This window comes from Furipterus horrens, unplaced genomic scaffold, assembly GCF_987537825.1.
Source record: "Furipterus horrens unplaced genomic scaffold, mFurHor1.1.pri manual_scaffold_6, whole genome shotgun sequence".
Classification (NCBI taxonomy): Eukaryota; Metazoa; Chordata; class Mammalia; order Chiroptera; family Furipteridae; genus Furipterus; species Furipterus horrens.
In genome coordinates this window covers 22,315,667-22,337,791 of record NW_028327176.1, presented here as the reverse complement: position 1 = coordinate 22,337,791, position 22,125 = coordinate 22,315,667, and the positions used below count along the sequence as shown (strand labels likewise).

At 44.2% G+C, this 22,125-nt stretch overlaps 1 protein-coding gene across 1 annotated transcript in view; it reads right to left on the bottom strand.

Moving 5' to 3' along the window:
* VIT (vitrin) overlaps nucleotides 1–22,125 on the bottom strand; it is a 98,522-nt gene that overhangs the window by 26,855 nt on the left and 49,542 nt on the right. Inside the window, exons 5-9 of the mRNA XM_090280211.1 lie at nucleotides 21,154–21,287; nucleotides 17,009–17,086; nucleotides 11,369–11,560; nucleotides 5,965–6,021; nucleotides 987–1,031 (exon numbers count right to left, since the gene is read on the bottom strand). Of these exons, the coding sequence (XP_090136337.1) occupies nucleotides 987–1,031; nucleotides 5,965–6,021; nucleotides 11,369–11,560; nucleotides 17,009–17,086; nucleotides 21,154–21,287 (506 nt within the window). The remainder of the gene's footprint in view (nucleotides 1–986; nucleotides 1,032–5,964; nucleotides 6,022–11,368; nucleotides 11,561–17,008; nucleotides 17,087–21,153; nucleotides 21,288–22,125) is intronic.

Sequence of the window (22,125 nt, the reverse complement as noted above, 5' to 3'; positions counted from 1 at the left end):
ACGTAAAGATGCAGAAGAGTTTTCTGCTTTGAGAGGCTGTGTGTGTGAGCTGAATTTCAGCCTCAGGGATTTTTTTTTTTTTTAAAGAAGCCGTTTCCATGGGAGCCAAGATCACAAACATACTATTTAAGGAATTAAAAGACAATATATAAGAATGCTTTTAGGCTTGGTAAGGCCAATGAGCTTCACAGGCAGAGTGTGACCCTGGAGTGAGTCTCCCTGTTTCCAGGATGCTCAGGACCCCCCATGTCCCACCCCTCAGTTTCTGGCAATGGAGGAAGGGGCTGGGGGCTCTGCTCACTCTTGGCTGCAGCGAGCTTTCTCCTGGCTTGTTAGTTTTTCCAATTTGCAAAGCACATGATTTCATCCTCTCATTAAAGGTCAGGTTGCTCATCCCACTTCCTCACATCATTTGAAAAATTCTCTTTGGGTGTCTACTGGCATTTCTCAGCCAGGAGCCTCTCAGGGAAATTGCCCAGGGCTCCATGTGGGAGGTGGGGGAAGACGTGTGAGTCCAGAGGCCTGAGTCCTCTTCCCCACCTCCGTTTCCCACCTTTCAGGGCAATCTGCCCTTGCCCCAAGAGGCGGAAGGCAGCGTTGATTGGAGTTTCAAACACTAAAACAGTGAAGAGCATTCATTCAGGTGAAGGGAAAAGCTGAATACCCATTGCAGAAACAGGCAGGGCAGGGACTGGATAAAAGGAAGGCAAAGCATCTCCTGATGAAGTGAGCATCTAAATCCGTTTTGGGGAGCACGGCGCTCTCGCTCCCTTCTGGCGCTCCACTTCGTCTTCACAGTTTGCTTTTCCTTTTTGTTATCCAGTGTCTCCCTTTGCCCCAGGCCTCCTTGTGGGCGTTCTAGTCGCATGGCCTCAGACCCTAATGTGGGAGGTGAGAACTGCCTCTGGGCCCTGGCTGTTAACTAGACTCCCTGGAGTCCTGCATCGTGATCTAGTCAAGGCGTGGAGGGCAGGCTGTGTAATTACCTGCATCTAAAAGCACCAGTCCAGGTTTCCACAAGTCCGTGTCCCCTGATTTTCAAAATAAAAAAGAAACGAACTTGTTATTTAGATGAAACCAGCAGAATCTCCCAAGTGAACTCCCAGGATGGTCACAGTTTCCAATTGTGGCAGAAAGTTTGGTGAAAGGGCATGGGGCCAGACTTTTGGCTGAACCACCATGAGATGCATGGGGTTTTCTCATTTAAAGGTCTTGAAGCTAAGGACAAAAACATCTTTGCCCTTTTCTTTCTTTCACTGTGCACAAGAATCGTGGAATAATGGGAATCCTGGGATTCAAGGAGAACTAAAAGGTCATCCAACCCAAACCAACCCTCCAGCATGCTTCTATAACATCCTTACCAAAGTGAGTGGATGGCTAGGGCTTGAATACCTCCAGAGACAGGGAACTCATTATATATACAACCGAAGTAGTGCATTCTTTCTTGGACTATTGAGACTTTGAGAAAATTTGTCATTGTATTGATCTGAAACCTTTATCTACCCATCCAGTCCTCTACACTGATTAAGCACACAATGTGTACCCAACAACATCCTAGGGACATCTGTCTCACCACTCACCTGTCCGCATTCTCTTCCTTGGAACTACACTGAAGAAATGTGGCCCCTCCAGGGAGCAGGGACCCATTTCCTGAGGCTCTGCTTCTCAGCGTGTGCCCAAGGCAGAATAAAGCAAAGTGGCACCTGGCATTCTCTCTGCAGTAAAATGTGTAATGCTCCCCTGTCCCCTTACACACACAAACTGGTGCTGATCAAGGGGAAAGGGTGGCTGGAAAGGGGAGATTCTTACCCAATGGTCCCTGACCTATTTGGGGGAACTATGGCTTGGAGGGGCTTGGGGGCAGCACAGACATGTGAGGAAGTCTCAAAAGGACACCAAAGTAGCTGTTTCTTTACCTCCCTCCCTTCTTCCTCCCTGACTCCCCCACCCACCTCCAGCTCAGAAGGCTGAAAGCTGAAGGCATAATCAGCCGTTTCATTTCTTAAAAGACCATCAGCGTTACTGCATGCTAGAATTATTAGCACACTCAAAAGAACTTTTTTTTTCTTCACGTGATTATGACGCCAAGCTATTTTGAAAGTCACTCTGTGCTCTTGCATATTCTGGTTTAACAGTGAGAACTGAGTTTAATTTAGCTCAGTCATCAACCAGGTGTACGACCTTAAATAAGTCACATGCCCTCTGTGAACCTTAAATCCTTTGTGAATAACATTAGCAGATTGGGTGAGATGATTGCCAAGGCCAAAATATTTGTGATTTATATATTTCGACATTCTGCTTCTTTAGCCTTCTAACTCTGTTGCCACCTACTGGTAAAAATATGCACTTTGCCCTTTCACTAAAAAAAATAAATAAGTAAATAAAAAGTGCTGGTGACATCTTAGTTGTTGCCCAAGACTTTCAGCACCCTTGAATGTTATACAGAATTGAAATGCTGGGTGCTGTATTACTTTAGCAGGAGGTAGATGGGGTTCCCAGACATCAGGGATTTCCAAGCCTCTTCTGTGCTGGAAGCCTGTCCTATTGGTGCCACTTTCATTTACTTGGGACAAGTTTGAACCAAAGCACTTTTATCCAAAAGCCAAGGGCTGACAAATATTTGGACAGCTGAGACTTGGTGTTTTTGGACTTGGTTGTCATGAGAAGGAAGTAAATTTGAAAGAATATTTGTAGTCTTTAGGCATAAGGGGTGGTGTGGAAAAGAGAAGTTGGAAGGCTTGTCCTGTGTCTACCAAACACTAGCTGGGGACTTGTGGGACTCCCCTACCCTCTCTGATCTTAAGTCTTCTCCTTTGTGAAGCTGGACCCACAAAGACTTGTCCTGCCCTGCTTCACATAATGGTAAATGTATACAAAATCGCTCTGAATAGTGGAAGTCACTCCTAAAAAAACCAGGGAATTAATTTTTGGATGATCCTTGCTTGGTCATCTCATAGATACAGTCAATGTCTAAGAGAAGCATTGGCTCTGAATGATTTCCAGGGTGAAAATGCAGAAACCATTAACATTCACTGAGAGCATGTTCCGTGTCAGGCACTGACCAAGCACTAGACAAGGTTAGGTCACAGTAACTTTGGAGCTTGGTACAGCAGTGATCCCATTTCACAAGTGAGGAACCTGCTGCCTGGGGAGTGGCAGAGTGAACTTCAGGTCTAGTGGCAGGTCCAGAGCCTGCGCCTGACCACTCTCTGTTTATCACTCATGACGAGTCATTGGTTCAGTGTCTCAGGTACTTGGTCAGGCCGCTGAAGAGCTCACCCCCTGGCTCACCACCTGTAAAGTGAGGGCCTGGAACCACCCTGGCCCTAAGACCCCACTGATGTTTTTGCATTGGTTACAACTCCTCCTGTCCCTGCACGTCTGGAAGTCACCAGCATGGGACCCAAGTGGGAGCTGCAGCAAACACATGGCCCTGAGGGTTCTAAAGCTTCATGGAGCAGAAGCGCTGGTGGTCCTGCAGCTCCCTGGTTTCTCCCCAGGGACTCCCCTGTGGTGCAGCTGTAGGAGGAGGTGGCAGTCAAGAACCTCTGCACCACCCTTTTGTGGGTCCTGGCTTCCTGGCCCGAGGGCTGCACGTTTCCTGTGAACTTCCTCTCGCTGCAGAGAGCAGGTGCCACGAGAAGGCTGAGGACAGTCTGAGGTCCTGGCCGTGAGCCATCACCAGCGAAGTCGACAGGCCCAGGTTTACAGATGGGCTTGGTGTGGGATATTTGTTCGGGATCTGGCAGCCTTTTTTCATGGAAGCAACATTAACTCCATGGTTAGGTTTCTAGGCCAGTGAAGCTTATTTGATCAAACAGAGCTCATGGCACCAGGATGCCAGTCAGCAAAAGGAGGGTTCCCAGGAAAAGTCACCTAGTTCTAACTGCAGTCATGGGAGCACACCACTCCCACTTCCTCCTGGGAAAACAGCAGGAGCAGCTGAAGTAGCACAGGGGGCTCCTGTCCCGACTCAGAGGCCTGGTCTGTCAGAGGGGGCTGCCTTTATTCGCAGTGCGCAAGAGAGACTTCTCTCCACCTGCAGGAACCTTTGGAGGCGGGTGGGGTGTCATGACTGGTCCAGCATTCGGGACTAGGAGAGGCTCCTAGTCAAGGGCTCTGGGACCTTGGTCGGGGGGTGGGGGGGTTCTGAGCTGCTCGGACCACAGCTGCAGCAATGATGGTAGAGGGAGCAATGGTGGGTAGGAGCTGGGAACATCTGTGTGGGTCAATGAAATAGGGTGTGATTATTGGGAGGATGAAGAGAATGGAGAGGAAACAGGGGGAGATGTATTCAGAGGTATCGAGCCAGAGGTTAGAAGAAGAAACTGTGGTGGTATGCTGGAGAAAATCTTGGGTTGCTGGGCAGTCAATAGTCAGATCTGGCGAGAGGTACTGTGTCTCATTGCCAACCACGCCCCTAGCCGTGTCTGATTCCAGTGGTGTGTCTGGGTGTTTGTGCTTTGTCCTGGGATGAACAAGGTGAGGACGTAGGCTGCCCAGGTGGGGGGCCTCTCAAGCACACCCAAGCACACCCGAGCCCTTGGCTATCTCTTTGACACACAGAATGAAGCCACAAGACATTTTTTAGAGGTTAAAAGAACTCGGCCTGCCCACAGGCTCGGGTGACCTGGAGCTGAGCTGCAGAGTAGCCAGCGGCACGTGGGGAGGAAGGTGATGGCAAGTGGAGCACAGCAGGGATGGTGAGCAGTCGCTGCTCTGGCAGTTCCCTGGGTAGCAGCTCCTGGAGAACCCTGCCCTTGGGTACCTGAGGGGATTACACTGGGTCAGCTAATCTACATGCAGCCAGCAGTCTGCTTCCTCTCCCTTATCTTGCCCGCTCCCCCCCCCAGTGAAAATGCCCTCGTCCACATTTTTCTTGGAAGTCAGCTGAGCTCTCTGTGGTTGGCCCTACTTTGGGGGGTTGCAGAGGAGGCAGAGATCCTGGCCAAGCGGACAAGAGGATGGAATGCCCCATGCTTGGCTGCCTGAACAGTCCCCCGAGCCTGTTAAGGCCTAAATGGCATTGGAGTCCTTGCCCTGCCCAGCGATCTGATTCTGAAGCCCTTTGTCCAGGGCAACAGCATGTGCATTAGCAGAGGGACAATTGTGAAGCTCGTAGAAGCTCCTAGCCCTGTTCAAAGACCCCATGGAGTCCCTGCTCCAATCTGGCATCAAAGCAGAACAGAACCTACAGTCTCCAGGAATCTTTTAACAGGTGAAGGACAGGCAGGTATCCCCCAGCAAAAGAAATCCTGATCTCTTTTCCTTGGAGGTCTGGGCCCCCATCCTAATGCCCCGTGGCTGCAAAGGGAATTGTGTACTTAAACAAGTCTATGAGTTCAGGGTTTCAGTCAGTGGAAAGCCTCTAAGCTAACTTGATTTTTCCCTTCTAATTGCCGCAGGCTTCAACAACATCAGGAGAACTTGCTTCATCCTTTGCATTCCTAGTGCTTGGGATGAACCTTTAAGGGGCGCACACAGAAATGACAGAGGGGAGCCAGGGAATGTTACAATTCATAGGAGAAATCCTGGAGGAGAATGTATTTCATTTCCCATATCATAGAAGTACCCAAGGCAAGCTTAGCTCTGCCCTTTCCTGGGAAATGATAAAAATGTCTCTCTTTCTTTTACTCTAGTTCCTCAAGTATAAACCCCAGAGAGTATCCCTTTTCAGGTTTATAAGAACGTAATTATTGAATCCTTAAGAATTTCTATCACAGCGCCCACAAAATTGCCTCCAGGGAATGGTGATGAGTGAAAGTTTTGCTTATTGTAAGGCTTCCTTACTTTTCTTACAACTTTCCTTACAAGTTGGGCCCTTGAGCCGTATCTTTGTTAGCATAAATGGTTTAAGGCTCTATGTCCAAATTTAAATCAAATGGCAAGGATTTGGAAAGACAAAACTCATGTAAACAAGCTTAACTTTCATCAGTAGCTGGAAAGGTGAGTTCGGGTTCTTACCTGGGTTGGCCTGGGAGCTGTTTTGACTGGTGGTGTGGGTGGTGGTGGACCAGAGGTCTGTAATGACATTTGACTGGTCAGAGCATGAATTGTAACCAATTATTCTCATTCTTTACATGATCTAACCTAATAAGACATTACCAAAGCCAGAATTAAGGTAAAGCTTGTCCATGGGTGGTCTGAACCTGCCCCACAGGAAACATTGAAATGGAAAAAAAAAAAAAAGTTGAACTCCAAACATTGAGTGAAAATTCCAGGTAATAATAACCCTTGTATTTCACATCCTTTACAAAAGTGCCATATTTCTCTATACTTCGTTATTCTTACAATAATTCTCCTCAACTGTGCCGCTCCTAAGGAGGTTAAAGTAATCCTTGAATAGAAGTGTCACTTAACATTTAGCAATTTGCTTGGACTGTGTTAATATGGCATTGATGCAAATAGCATTAGCATTCAGTCATTTTTAAAGGTACACAATGTGTTATCCTTAATTACTCTGAGAATCAAATATGCTTCAGCATTCTTTATTTACTGGGCAATTTTTCTGAAGCAAGGTTTTAGAAAGGAGAAGGAAGATGGGGGATTCTATAAAGAGAGATGCAAAATCCCTTCGGGGGAAAGAGGGTCATGTAAAAACCAGCTGAAGGAAAGAACTAAATATCATGGAGGAGAAGAGATAAGAGATCATGGAAAACCATCAGCTTCTCCTGTAACCAAATCTATCTGCCATCAATTTTCCATTCATTCCCTTTGCCTTTGTTCCAATTATTTAGACACAACTCATAAGAGCTTTAGTTTCTAAATAGAGCAATAACACATACTCACTATAAAAATATATACTAAGGATAGTAAGAAATCACCTGCAAGGCAATCCCTTTTTTTTGAGTATACAGTCTATACTGGTACACAGTTTTGGTATATAGTGTTGTAGCCCCTCTTCCATGCAACGTCCGCATGTGCGGCACACAATTACAAACATGAGGCTGGTACCCACGCTGCTTTGCAGGCCACTTCTTTGACCTCACAATTTGTCAGAGGCCAATCTTCTCCTGTCAGTAAGTGCACGTCGTCATCAAAATTTTAATAGCTGCCTAGTAACTTCTTTAACTGCTCTGGTGATGGACAATTAAATCTTTTCCATTTAGTTTTTTATTATGAACACCATCTGTGGCCAGGCTTCTTTTCACCTGTGTCTGGTGATTGCTTTAGAATATATTTTTGTGAGTGCAAATTCTGGGTCATTTCTCCATACTCTGCCATAACTGTGTACTATCGATTTCCAGTGTGAATTGGTGAAAAATGGCATATTGCTTAATTTACATTTATCTTATTCTTGGTGAGGTCAAACATCTTTTGTTACATTTACTGGCCCTTTATAGTGCTTCCACTCTGGCTTGCCTGGTCATGACCTTCACCCATTTTTCTTTTGGAATGCTTGTCTTTCTATTTGTAAGAGTGGATTTTAAGAAAAACCTTCTCCAGACACCTTAAGGAAATTAAACTTTCAGAGATGAGATAAGGGTTGGTAGAAAGGGAAATTGCATGAGAAAGGGATGGGCAGTTACAGACGCTGGTCCCCTTCCTGTCCCAGGTTTCACCACTTCCTCCTCCTCTCCTCTAGAGCAGCTTTCTGTCAGAGGGTGTAGCAAGTTGAATGATCTTGGCCATCGCTAGGTGGCGATCTGCTTCCCTCCCTATTCGACCTGTCCCTGTGGAGGCATTTAATCCGCTAGACCAGATGAGGCAACAATGGAACTTCTTAAAATGAACCTGACCAGGAAAGTAATGCTGGGCAAAGTCACTCCACCTTGTAGAGTAGTAGATTCAGCTGACTCTGTAGGTGTGCCTGGTGGGTTTTCCATCTTTTCTAGAACGCTTTCCTCGGCATAGCTATAAACAGGCTTCTCTAGGCCACCCCTTCTCGTCCTGGGATGCAGCTCTGTTGCCTCCTGGCTCCCTTGGGTGCCAATACAGTCCTTGGCCTTTCCCTGAAGAAGAGCCTTACTCTTGCCCAGGAGAGGAGGTCTCTGTCACTCTAGCTCTTGGATCCCTTAGCCCAGCAGTTCTCAACCTGTGGGTCGTGACCCCTTTGGGGGTTGAACGACCCTTTCACAGGGGTCACCTAAGACCATCGGAAAACACATATATAATTACATATTGTTTTTGTGATTAATCACTATGCTTTAATTATGTTCAATTTGTAACAATGAAAATACATCCTGCATACCAGATATTTACATTATGATTCATAACAGGAGCAAAATTATAGTTATGAAGTAGCAACGAAAATAATTTTATGGTTGAGGGTCACCACAACATGAGGAACTGTATTAAAGGGTCGCGGCATTAGGAAGGTTGAGAACCACTGCCTTAGTCCCAGCCTTGAGTTTTTTCTCAATATCATGTTAACTTTTCACATTCACAGATCAGTTAGGGGGCTATGAGGCCTTGGTGTCCAGCCCCATCTTCCCTGGAGTCCTTCCACCTACTCCAGCTCCTCTTCTCCTGTCTTTTCCTGCCACACTTCCTAATTTTTACTGGAATCCCTCCAAGTTCCTATGTCCTGTCTGAGAGGCTGCTCTGTACCTCACTGTAGACCACAGCTGACTCATGGACCCCAAATGCAGGTTGCTCCTGTTCCAGCTACATACTTCTCAGGCATCTTAAGCTGAAGTGACCGGCTACAGGGATCTTGGAGGGATGTGTTCACTAATGTAGCCCAAGATCCTAGAATAGCACCTGATGCATAGTAGACACTCAATAAATACATGTTGAATAAATAAATGAATTAGAACATCCTCATCCAAGTCACTTCTTAACTCTTCTGACTATCATCAAAATAAGAGAGAGAAAAAAAACCACCCTTGATAAATACAGTAATAGCAGCTCACTTGTCTATCAGCAGTAGAGTTACTCTCTTATAATTGGCAGAATATTTTCAGCTCATTTGAAGAAACAAAGGAGTTACTTGTAAACTATTATTTAATATAGATGGCATAGAATATTGCAACAGATATATAAAGTCATATGTTAAGATAGGCATTCATGAAAGTAGATTGGTGGTTAGTAGGGCTGCAGGAGGAAGAGATGGGGCAACATAGTGAGTGACTTAATGGGGTACAGGGTTTCTTGTTGGGGTGATAAATGTTCTAAAATGGATTGTTATAATGATTGCACAACTTTTTGAACACATTGAAAACCACTGAGTTGTACACTTTCAATGGGTGAATTGTATGGTATGTGAAAAGCATCTCGATAAAGTTGTTCTCATGAAAAGATGTAGGTCTTTACACATCAACTTTCACTTTTCTTCAGCCCTACAGAAAGTCCTTTGAGTAGGCAATACAAGTGTTTAAAAGTCCTCTCCCCCTCTCCTCTCCCAGGCCTGGCTCCTTCCTTAGCAACCATGGGCCATGCTGCATGGACGCTTGCTCTGGGAATATTTGCCCAGCAGTCCGTGGGGCAGCGGGGGTGCGGGCGCTGGACAAGGATGAAGAAGGAACACTGATGGGCGGGAGGCTACGGTCCAAGGCCCCTGTTCCCAAGCCAGGAATAATGAACCTTTGCCAGGTTAGGAGCCGCTACTGCAAGCTGCTTGAGGTTTTCCAGAAGCACAGGCCCAACTTGTAACAGAATTTCTAGGCGTCCAGTGTGGCCAAGCAAATATGCCACATGTTTAATTATACGTGCTATGCAAAAACTGATGTCCTCTAACGAGACACCAGGAGCACACAGCAACTTACTTGGCTACTCAAAAATCTTTGAAAGAATCAAGGGCTCTAAAAGTCTAGAGTCCAAAATTAAGAGAACGGAAAATGCCTGCCAAGGGACCCCTGTCCCATAGCATCCTTTTTTGGTATTTTCTCTCTTGCTGCTAGGCATAGTGCGCTTGTGTTCATATTAGCCTGAGTTGAATCAGAATAGGATGGCAGGGGAGTGTCTGTTGTATTTCAGAAACTATTTTTATGGTATTTTCACTTGGGGACTTTATATCATAGCGTCTTCCATGAGTTGTTCATTGAATGGAATAATCACCATCTCTATTTCATGGGGTTGTTGGGAAGATTGAATAAAATAATGCATGCATGGTACCTGGCACACAGGACGTATGGACTAGGTATGTTCCATTTTTAACTGTTGATCACAGTGGGGGTTGGCTGTGTCTAATACCCTCTAATCTTGCCACTCCATCCATTCATTAGTGCCTGGGGTGTCAGTTTAGGGCAGGAATGCTTCCTACAAGGGAAGTCACGGGAGGGCCAGGCTGCTGGGGTTCAAATCCCAGTTCTGCCACTGCCTAGCTGTGTGAGTTGGGGTTAGTTTCCTCATTGCCCTACTCCTTGTTTCCCTCATCAATACAATGGATCAGTCAAATTAAAAGTAGTATATCTACGTGAGAGGGTTGTTGTGATGATTTCATAGGCTAATATTTGTCAGATGGTTAGGAAAGTGTGTAACACATTGAGAGTGCTCACTCGTGTTTATTAAATAAAAGGGATGGAAGGAGAGCTAGCTGGGCTCTGATATGGAGGGGGAAGGGCAACGGTATGTGGCTGTAGTGTTTGGAAGATGGAGGTGAGGCTGAAAAGAACAGGTTTTGAGCACTTCCTCTGTAAAGAAAAAAGTGGCTCCAGGTGGGAAATACTTAGAACAAATTGCTGAGACCATAGTGATACTGGAGCAGTGGAATTTGCCACCCCCTTGCTAGAAGACCTTTAGAAATGAGGTAGGCACTTATTAGCTCAGGATGGCTTACACAGAAATTGTATAGAAACTGAAGATTGGATTATCAATGAGCTCCGAAGGTTGTGTTTGAGGTGATACTGAGACTTATTCCATAAACTGGACTTCGGTAAAATCTAAACCATGACAAGAAATGGATACGAATAGTAAGACAAAAAGCAATCAGAAAAGCAATAAAAATTTTAGCTATCTGGCTTTTCCTAAAGGGATTCTTTTGGTTTTGTTTGTTTCTAATTTTGAAAACTTCCAGGAATATTTAATTTGTCACTTAAAATGAAACAGAACTTATCAGTGTTTACACAGAAACCTCTTATCCCTTCAACTGAGCTTTGGGAGAAATGGGGATTTTGTAATGGGAAAGTTTCATGTGATATCCTATGGTAACAAAGGTCCTATTGTTGAATCTCTTTTAAGCCCCTTCTACATGTTTTGCTTAGCTCTTAGCTTGATCCTAAACTATTATTATTAGGCTTGAGTTTACCCCTTAAATCTGGGAGAACACAACCGCATACCTCCGGCTGAGGTCTCAGGCACCCACCCCTTACTTACCCAGTTCTAAAGGTGGGAGATGGGCATTACACACAGGCATGCAGACAGAGAGGTTGATCTAAAAACCAGCCTCCCACTTTCTTGTATGTGGAAACACCATCTACCTACTGACCCAACTCCCGGCTCCTGTGACCCATGGGCTGTGGTCTGGGGCTGCTGGTGGCAGAGCCTGCGGATGGGGATGGCTTTGGCAAGATGGTGTGGGTGCCTTCCACTGGGGTGGTCCCCAGTATCTGCGTCAGGGTGACTGGCTGTGCGGTTGTCCCTGGAACTGATGGCTTCAGATAGGCTTTTGTGGTCCCACCTGTAAGAAAATGAAATTACACTGGGGCCTGTGAAATAGCCAGAAGGCTCTTCAGGACAGAAATAAAATAAATATTTATTGAACACTAGCTTATGAGCAAAGCCCTGTGTTAGCTACTGGGGAGGGTGAAACCCACCTGCTCTATAGGGATGCACACAGCCTAGATGGAGCAATAAACCAATACACAAACCAAAGATTAAATAACAATAACGTACTTAAATGACAGTTCAAGCCTCAGAGATGTAGACAAGGCAGCAACATGATTAATTGCCAAATTAATTTTCCAGACGCTAGAAGCAATGGGTCATGACATATCTTCTTGATGTTTTAATTAGCATTAGCCTAGGGATAGAAGGTACTCTTGGCATTCACTGTAACTTACTTTAAGAGAATGCATTCTAGATTTCTAGTTTTGGCTGGGTCATGACTAGTCAACTAACTCCTCTGGGCCTCAGTTTCCTCATCTGTCAAATGAAGTAACAGAACTAATTAGCTTGAAATGATCATGTCGATTCTGCTTCTAAACTGTGCTCTTCGTCCATGTGTAACACTTTTGATTGATTTCACAATTTTAAATGAGTCTCAATTTGTTACTGCTCTGGGTGCCCTGAGAGTATCTCTGAAGGTTAAGGGCAAGGGGACAAGTGGCTACCAACTGGGCATTGGGGATTGTCTTCAGAACCATGGGTTTGGGCCAGAAGGAGATACAAATGGTCCCACAAGTAGAGAACACCCCAGTCCTGGGAGGGCAGCAGGTTCCTCACAAATACCTGCTGGGCCCTATGGCGGTTATGCCAGCTTCTATATCTGAGCATCTGTATTAGTGTCCGAGGTTGCTATAACAAATTACCGCAAACCTGGTGGCTTAAAAGAACTGAAATGTACTTTCTGACTGTTCCAGAAGCTGGAAATCAGTATCACCCAGCTGAACTCAAGATGTCAGCATGACTGAGCTCCCTTGGGAGGTTCTTAGGTAGAATTTGTTTCCTGCCTGTTCTAATTTCTGGTGGCTGCTGGCATTCCTTGGCTCGTGGTCACACTACTCCAATCTTAAAGGCCAGCATTCTTCAATTCTCTCTCTGTTCCATCTTCAGTTGGTCTCTGTGTCTGTGTTAAAGCTCTCTCTAGCTCCCTATTATAAGAATACATGTGATTGCATTTAGGCCTCACCCAGATAATTCAGGATATTCTCCCCATCTCAAGATCCTTAAGTTAATCACATCTGCAATGGCCATTTTTGCCACATAAGGTAACATTCGCAGGCTCCAGGAATTACGACATGGATATCTTTGGGACAATGAGGGGGTACATTTCAGCCTACCACAGCATCCCAGCTCTAGCCTTAACTTGGCTCAGGGTTGGTGTATCTTTGGTACACAGATCAACAGGCCCTAAGGGATGACATTTGAGATAAGAAGGTGCTGTACTCTTCATGGGAACCATCCAGCTTCCCCTTTGCCATTGTGCAGCATGCTGGGAAAACAGCGTCTACCATGGCCCCAGACCAGCTGTGCAGAGAAATGTGTGGTGGGGTGTTCAGATCCACTACCCAGCACTGGCACCTGTTCATTTCCCCACCCTGACACTGTCACCTTCTGCAGCAATCAAAGCACTGACTTGGAGAGCAGGCCAACAAACAGAATCCTGGGATGGAATGGTCCTGCAGGCATTAGCCTGTCAAGGCAGGAAGCAGACCCCTCATTTGCCCGGCTTCGCCTTTAAGTGGGCCTGTGGACTGTGCCAGATAAACTGCTGAAGAGCTGGCAGCGGCCTCAGGGGTCTGGCCAGTCTTCTCGCCATCCTTGGGCAAAGCCGAACTTGTGATTTATGACATTTCCATTACTTTAAAGGAAGTGAGCTTTCATAACAGGTTTTAGGGAAGTTTCTCATTTCTCTAAAGTACTCTTCTGTCTTACCCTCTGGTAAATGCTACCGGCATGAATGCCTCTTTAGGGAGATGCAGCCCAGGTTCAACCTACTTCATTTATATAGGGAAAAGCCATTGAATATGATCACTTGTATATTTTATACGGGATATAATTATTAATTTGGAGAGAAATATATAAATAAACTGGCAGTACATTTTACGTGCAGAGTATTAATCAAACGCTTACCTGTTTTTATTTAGCTCAGAGTAGCTTGAGGCCCTAGCCAAAGGACAGCTGCCTGCCTGTGGTCCCCTGCTGCTTGGGGGAACGGCGCTTAAATTTCAGGAATGTCTGTCCTCAGCAGGAGCTGCGCAGGGCAAACCAAGATACTTTCTACTGTTTGAGTGAGAGCATTTCCCATGGAAGAAGGCTGTTATGCTTTGGGGGGGGGGGGGGGTCATCCTAACCTGATTTACCTGTTAACTCACATTCTTGGAAGGATTAGGAAGCACTTTATAGGGGCTTGCTGAGACCTGAGTAGCTACTGGGCCTCACGGCTCCATCTCTGCTGCTCTTCCCCAGTTTCTATAGGAATTCTATCATTTAAGAAAGAGTAGCCACAGAGGGTCATCCTTTTATGATTCTCACTGAAATTTTTTGAGTTGGTGAAATTTATTCCATGGTGGGACTATAAAGAGATGTTCCTGTATTTTGAAGCTAAACAAGATCCCAAGTGTCCCTTTTATGTCAAAAATCTTGTAGTTTAGCTCAGCGCCTGGTACATAGAAGGTGCTCAATATGTGGTTTGAATAAATGAATAAATAACTGAATGAGGGAACTTAATTTTTCCCACTATGACAACTATACATGATCTTGTAATAGGATAGTTAATACCCGGTGATAGTCATTGAAGGCTGAGATGGTTTGGTAGAGGGCACAAGTGCCATTAGCAATTCTTGATGTTCTAACTATGGCTTTTGCTCATTTTAGATTTATGTGCAAGAAAGCCTGCCTGGCATCCCTGCATTCCTCTTGGACGGCAGTGACTGAGGCACGTGGAACAAGCACTTGCCGGCGGTGGATGGTGCTGAGCTGGGTCACGGTGCTTGGGTAGATAGAGAAATTTTGGAAATGATCTCTGATATGGTGAATGTAGAAACCAAATTGATTTTATAGTCGAAGCTTTTCTTTGGCTGTAATGTCTCTTCCCTCTCTCGCCCCACTTTACCTTCTTTGAGGGAATACAATCAAAATTTGCATGTTGTATGGGTCAGTTAGAGTGGTGCCCTTGGGCAGGGGGTTAAACATCTCCAAGGTCAGCTTCCTTATCTGAAAGTGGGGGTGCCATTGGCATTCTGTCTCGGTGCCACTGAGTACAGGTGTCTGGCACAGAGAAAACACTTGATCAGACATTGATAGCTACAGTCGTAGGAGGTTGTCCAGATTCTCCCTGTTGTCTGGATCCTGGCTAAGCCCTAAAGCTGAAGCCAGAAGGTGCTAGCACCCCATTCTAAATAAGGAAAGGTGCCACCAAACTTCCCACGGGTGGGGGCCATTTGAGTAGAACCTGCTCTATCACCAATGCCACGTCACTGGGGCCAGTCAGCAGAAGGAAAGGACCAGAAGAATAAGAGGGATTAGTAGCCACCATGTGGGGACAGCATGTCTTGTCTTTTTCAAAAGCCAAGTAAAGGGGCTTCAAGAGACTCGCTCACTAAAACAACAGGGGCCTGCAGGGAGTGGAGACAGGCCTCTCTTTTCCCCTTTATCTTTCTGAGCACAGCACCCATGGGCCCACTGGGTGCAGAAGCAGAGCTTGCAGAAAGGTTTTGAGGTGTATTCTTGGAGCCTGGAAGTACTCTCCCTCTGAGTGTAAAAATAGAGGGTGCTTGACATGTGATCCCTGAAGTTGGGGGGCTTACTTGAACATAGGAATTGTTTCTGAAGTGGGAGGGGTGCAGGGCTCAGAAGGTCAAAGGTGAAGTGAGAGGGGAAGAGAAAGGAGGCCTCACCCCATCTATGCTCTCCTCAAACCCCTGAAAGGGAAGAAGAGAGCCCCAGCTCTTCCCATGGTGCTGTGCAAAGGGGCTGCCCAGGGGCCTGCTGAGCTAAGGAACAGACACCTGAGTCAGAGAAAGGGGTGGGGCATAGGTCTCTGACCCAGCAAGAGAGAGCCAGGACACAGCTGAACGCTGTCCCCTGGCTCCAGATACATCCACACATATCACCTACTCAGAAATCACTGAGAACTGCTAGGCCAGATGAGATAACAGAGGAGCCAGGGATACTCTCCCTCCATCAATGGGCCAGTCACTTGGGGAGCCTCTGTCACCTATTCCTCTTCTCTGTGCCCACACCAAAAGACAGGAGATATCTCAGGAATGGTCCCTGAGCCGCCACCATGTGCTGCCGGCTTGGGGGTAGGGGTGGGGAACAGCTATACTTTGCACTTCAACCCAAACAAGTCTAGATTACCAGAATAATTAAGATGTCATTAAAGATACAGTTGGAGAAGTAACTAGGTGAAAAAATGAAAAACATTTTCTATTTATATGCCAAGGCTTCTCAAATCAGGACTCTTTATATACACTGCTATTAGCATAAAAAATACAGCTTAATAGTATAGAGAGAGGTTTCTGGAGCCAGACTGTCTGGCTTTGATTTGAAGCTCTGTTACTTATTAGCTGTGTGACAAAGGGCAAGTTACTGAACTTCTCTGTGCTGCATTGTCCTCAAACTGTAAATTAGAGCTAAGGATAGTGCATACACGTGGTGTTGTTGGGGTGATTAAATGCAATTATTAGCTTTTAGAACAGTGCCTAGCACACAGCAGATTCTCAAGAAATGCTAGCTTCTATTGCTATTCTTAAACCATGTTCTCCTGAAGTACATGAACAAAATCAGCTAGTCCATCAAGTTTCTTGAAGCAATACAAAATCCCATTATAAAGTAACTCATAGCTTCCCTTTGTGCGGGAACTCAAAGTACTCCCAAAGACACAATACGACATAGCACACTTCCTGCTTTAACGGAGAAACCTAGAAAAAGGTATTTTCTTGGCCTGAGGTCTACCTGTAGCTGTACCGCCTTTGTGGTTCACATGATGCGAGGTCGGCACAACCTCAGAGACGGTGCATCTGTGGCTTGGGTTATTCAGATTAGCTTCTTGCTATTATCTCATAGACCACATCATTCTCTTCGCTTCCCTTCATTTTATATCTAAGTGAAGACAGCCTTTTCCCTTTCAGCTGCCAGGGAATATTTCCAGACAGAATGTCATCTTCTAAAGTAGCAATAAAACTCAAGGTAACAGCCTTGAAATCTGAATGAAAATGACACAGACACGGGAACGATCTTGGAATTGTGAAAACAGAAATCTAAAAATAAATCCCCAGTCCTCAGTCCCAGCCATCAGATCCCATTGATATCTGGGCCCATCTTCCTGGCATCTGTTAAACTATTACTGCAGTCAGTGGGCCTTGACTGGTTAAGATGTTAATTTCTACACCATCTCCTAAAACACAATAATGTGTGTTTATGAACTCAGAAGATTAAGATGAAATCACTCATGAACACTTGCCTGCTTTGGCAGCTGGGCTTTTAGCTGATGAATACGTAAGAGCCGATGGATAGGTTACACCCTTTTGGAGTTTACCTTCTGCAAAAGAGAAAAAGAAAAAATTTTATTTCTAGAGCTAGAGCTTTTAGATGACTTTGTTCTGATAAGCTGATCCCCCTCCTTCCAATTTATCTTTCTTGAGTTCAATAAGATCAGTCAGTTTCCCTGGTGGTTGAACTGTTCATTACAATACAAAAGTCAAGTGGTGTTTTGTTTTCCCATATAGCCTGTGCTTTATTAATATTCAAAAGGAGCAATAAAATACCATGACTCAGAGTTAGCATTAGCAACCCTTATTTTGCCCATGAAGGTGGAACATGGAAGCGGAGGTTTTCGTATACGTGGCTTTGAATGTTTAATTAGGTCAGGAGGTGGATGTAAAAACATTGCCCATGCTCCTCCTTAGATGCCGGAGGGCTCTGGCCCCAGGCTGGCTGTGCCTGCATGGCTGCCTCGCACCTTCATGGGCCCTGTGGGATCCGTTGGAGTTTCATGGCACTACAGACGCCTGAAAGTAGGTAAATGTAGATCAGCCTTGAAAATAAGCAGTTGTTGCCCACCCAGAGAGAGAAAGTTTGTTGTCAGGCAAGGGGAGGGAATGCTAATGTATATCAGGGAAATAATGGAGGCATGAGAAATGAAACCGATCAGGGGATAGGGGCTGGGTAGGGCAGTACCCAGCCGGGTAGGACTGAAAATTGCCCGAAAGGCTGTTGCCTGCAGTCTTCCCCCCCCATTGAGGTAGTGCTGGAAACTTCACCAAGAAACAGAATGTGTCCCTGAAATGTAATAGAAGACCCCCAAAGGTAGGCAATTTGTCTCACATGGTCACCGTTGAATTCCCAGTGCCTACAACAGTGTCTGCCCTGTAGCAGATGCTCAGTAAATATTTATTCACCAAAGCATTATCTTAATGCTTACATCTCGGTTAAAATTCAAATACCTGCTATCCAATATTTCCATCTAATAATGAAAGCATTTTAACTCTCAGTGTGAGGGAATATTTTTATAGGGAGGGGCCAGGGAGAAGATGGTGAGGGGTGCTAAATGGAGAGCCCAGGGGGTAGAGCAGAATCTAGTACATGATTTTGTCACAAAGGATTATAGGGTCAGAAGCAGACAAAACAGTGGGGTCTCAGGAAGGGTTTGGGATTGGGAGTAAGAAAATCTAGGTTTTACTTGAAACTAATACAAAATAACATTGAATGTAAACTGTAACTAAAAAATAATATTTAAAAAATTAAAAATAATATACATTTCTGTTTTTATTTTGCCTTTGATTAACTGCTTCAGTCTGAGACTCTTGTTTTTCTTTTTTTCTTCAGAAAATATGCACAACGACATGGACCAACTTACTATATAGGTTGTAGGAGCTAATGAAAAAAAAATTTTTAAGGTTTTGAAAATATATATCACCATAGAAGGACAAAAACAATTTCTCTGGCATTACCAACAAATGTCACTCAAAGTGGGGATGAGGCAAAATGTTTGTGTTTACTCGAGTTACTTTATGCCATTAGAATCACCTAGACGCAGAGCTTGGCCTTTCCAGGTCCTCTGCCCTTGTCTGGGCCTGATCCAAATAGACAACAGTGGAGGTTATTTCAGACCCAAGGAGGGCCCTTGGCTGTGGCCTGGCTTATCAACAGAGTGCTGTAGAGACACGGTCTCTGTTTCCTATTCTTCTAAAATCCTACGGTTCTTTCTATTTCTACTCAGAAGGAAAAGGAGCATGAGTTCTGTTTTCTGAATGTGGATCAAAAAACAAATAGGCAGTTTTAGGAGGTCCCTCTCTGAACTTTTCCATCCCTAGACTTTTGAAATATTGTGATAACCAAAAATGCACATTCCCTGGTCCAGCCTCGCTCCCAGACCAATGCAAATTAAGTAAAGGAGCACAGTGACATGTGACAATTAGAAATAAAAACCCAGAGGAAGGTTTTGGAGGCATCTGAGCCACCTGAGGAAGATTCTGATATGATTCTTCAAAATGCATTGGAAACTTGTCCGTGAGCCTCTGAGCAGCCGGGTGGGGGAGGGAGGTACCTTGGCTACCAGGACACCCTTTTGCTGCTGGAGTGCTTTTTCCTGACTCGTTCCTTCAAAAGATACTCCTCGCCACTGCAGAAGCACAAATGTTTATTATCATTGGCAGGCAGGTTTTCGGTTAAATGTCAGGACATGGAATAAGGCAACATGGAAGTGGAGGTTTATAGGGAATAATCTCAGCAGATTTAATTTTTCTTTTAAACCTCTGTTGGGATTCTTAGATTGCAGGCTAAGTACTTTAGATCAAAATACTCTCATTTAGCCATGAGCTACTTGGTAAACACCTAGGTGCAGATTATATTTTTCTCTTTGCTCAACAAATTTGTGTTCTAGACATTAGCATTTTCAAAACACCTCTGTTCTGAATTCTTCATTCTAAGGCAAACCTTGTAGTACTATGGTTGATGACTCTCCACTCTCTGACTTGAAAACCAGTCTAATTTGAATGCTAAGTGTTCAGGAGGGGGGGAAGTTTCTTCTTTATATAAAAATACTAGCTAATGAATGTGGAGTAAGTGACAGAAGTAGAACAACTATAATTTTGCAATTACTAATGTAATTCTTGCTACAGCAAGGATCATCAATTAGATACGTCAAAATGACTGGATGATTTGTTGGGAAACAAGCTATTCATGCTGTTTTGAAGTATCACCCTGAAGATTATTGATTAATTACAAGGTACTTTCACCATGGAGATAAGGTAAAATATTTAAATAATCAAATTTAGCCTCACCAATAATTGGACATGTTGACATTATGTGTCTCCTGATATGGTCGTTGTGATATAACATAATGGACATGCTATGATGGTACCTGTGTAGTGTGGCATCCTTGCCAAAGTACTTAACCTGAATCCAATAATGAGGAAACAGCTGGGCGTGCTTGTGGTCCAGATTACGGGACATACTACTAGACATCTTCAAAAATGGCGTTGTTGTTCGTGACCCAAAGGGTACTGTGATGAGATAGTTCCAGATTAAAGGACACTAAGTAGACAAGACAACTAAATGCAATGGATGACCTTTGAATGGATGTGGATCAAAAAATGGAATAAATTATTCTGAAGACTATTTTAACATAGTTGGGTACAACTGAATAAGAACTGTTTATCAAATAATATTGTACCAATGTGTATTTTTTAGGTGTGGTGTTGGCATTGTGGTTATTTAAGAAAATGTTCTTGTTCTTACAAGGTGCGTGCTGAAGATAAAGTGACATGATGCCTGCAGCTTATTTTTACACGGTTCCAACAAACTGTAGGTAGAGAGTAGGTAGATGAGTACATAAAGCAAATGCAGCAACACATTAACAACTGGTGAACCTATGTGAAGGGAATATAGGTATTTTTTTGTATTATCCTTTGAATTTTTCTGTAAACTAAAATGTTTTCAAAATAAAAGGTTAGGTTGGGGAAATTCACAAATGTAAAAAGGGGGGGTCATAATAATACAAAGATACTTGGTTACCTTTTCACTGTGAAATCACATTAGGCATTATTAGCTCACTGGCATTCCCTCTTTAGAAAAGGCAGGGGAAAGTGAAAATGATTATCTATGGATATCCAGTGGAGCTTTATAGTGAGAACTGATTGACTAGCAAAACAATTATTAAGTAAAAATTAATCTCAAATAAAATTGTTGCTCAGTTCTCTAAGAGCCCATGTCCCTATCTATTTGTTTACCAGAAATCTTGAGGAATAAGATTCTAAATATGAGACTCATTTGGCCTAACGAAAGGAGTACTTGAAAACATAAGTTATTAAATATAATTCGCTTAACTAAAAGGTTTGATTGGACTTACAGATAGCTGCAGTTGTGTTTAACATGAGTAACCAAACCTTTTAAAACTCCCAGACTTTGCAGTGATTTATCACTCTAATTATAATTCATTGTTTCATGATCCCAATTATCAGAAGAACGAATGCTTCAGATTTTCATGAAATGAGGCGGGCCATAAATTGAAACTAACAGCACATTGAAAAGAGCACATTTTGTCCTGTGAGGTCACTTCACCCAAGCACTCGAGTGGAGCGGCATCCCCCCAGCGTGTGGGCATACCTGAGATGATGAAGGATTCTCTCCAGCGAGGCAGGGACAAGGACTGCACACCATTGGAGTAACTCCCTTTGTACCCAGACTGTCCAGCTACTTTGCGAACAAGTATTTTCCCTCCTGAGTTATCGAGCACACCGCTATGAAGAAAAAAAAAACTTTTTTGAAAGAGGAACAGAAAATATATTATTTGATGTGATCAGCAGAGTATCAAGCCAGCCTCCATCTTTATTTAGAGATAGGAAAGCAGTGGGATTAAGAGAAGGTTTATCTTGACCTGCGGCGCATCCCCCAGGAACTATGCCTCCTTCACTTGGCCTAGCATCTCACCTCCCAGCTCGGGTGTCCTTCTTGTCCTTACCACAGGACCTGATTGCTCAGCCAGGCAGGAATTTCTCTTTGCCACCACGCCTCACATTTCTTTTCCTTGGTTTCCTCATTCTCGCTGTTCTTTTAAGTAAAACTTCTCTCCTAATTATTCCAGTTTGGTTTTGTGACATCTCAGAATGATTCCAGTTATTTCACAGGGTATGTGTGTAGAATAACATTTTAAATGCAAATTATTCCTTTTATTTTGGGCCAGGGAAGGAAGGTGTGCAGCTAAATTAAGGTCTTTAAAAAGAGGCCTCCAAGACTGGAGTTGTTTATTTAATTTCTAGGATTTTGAAGGCTTTAGATCCTGATGTGACGTAACCAACATATCTACCTTGTTCTTCCTATGTGAGGCAGAGACTCTGTTCTGGTTCTTGAATATCACTTTCACTTTGTCATTTCTTTGCCCCAGAGGTTAAAATGGCTTTTTTGGGTATCTGTAATTTATGGCACAGAGGAGCTAAGAAAGTACTTAGATTTGTTTTTATCAACACCCTTCCTTCCCTCCAGGAATAAAAGTTGCCATTTCCTGCTCTCCCACTTGATAGAGAATCAACAACTTTCAATGCTCAGCTTCCCCATGATACAGAAGAAAAGAAAGTGATA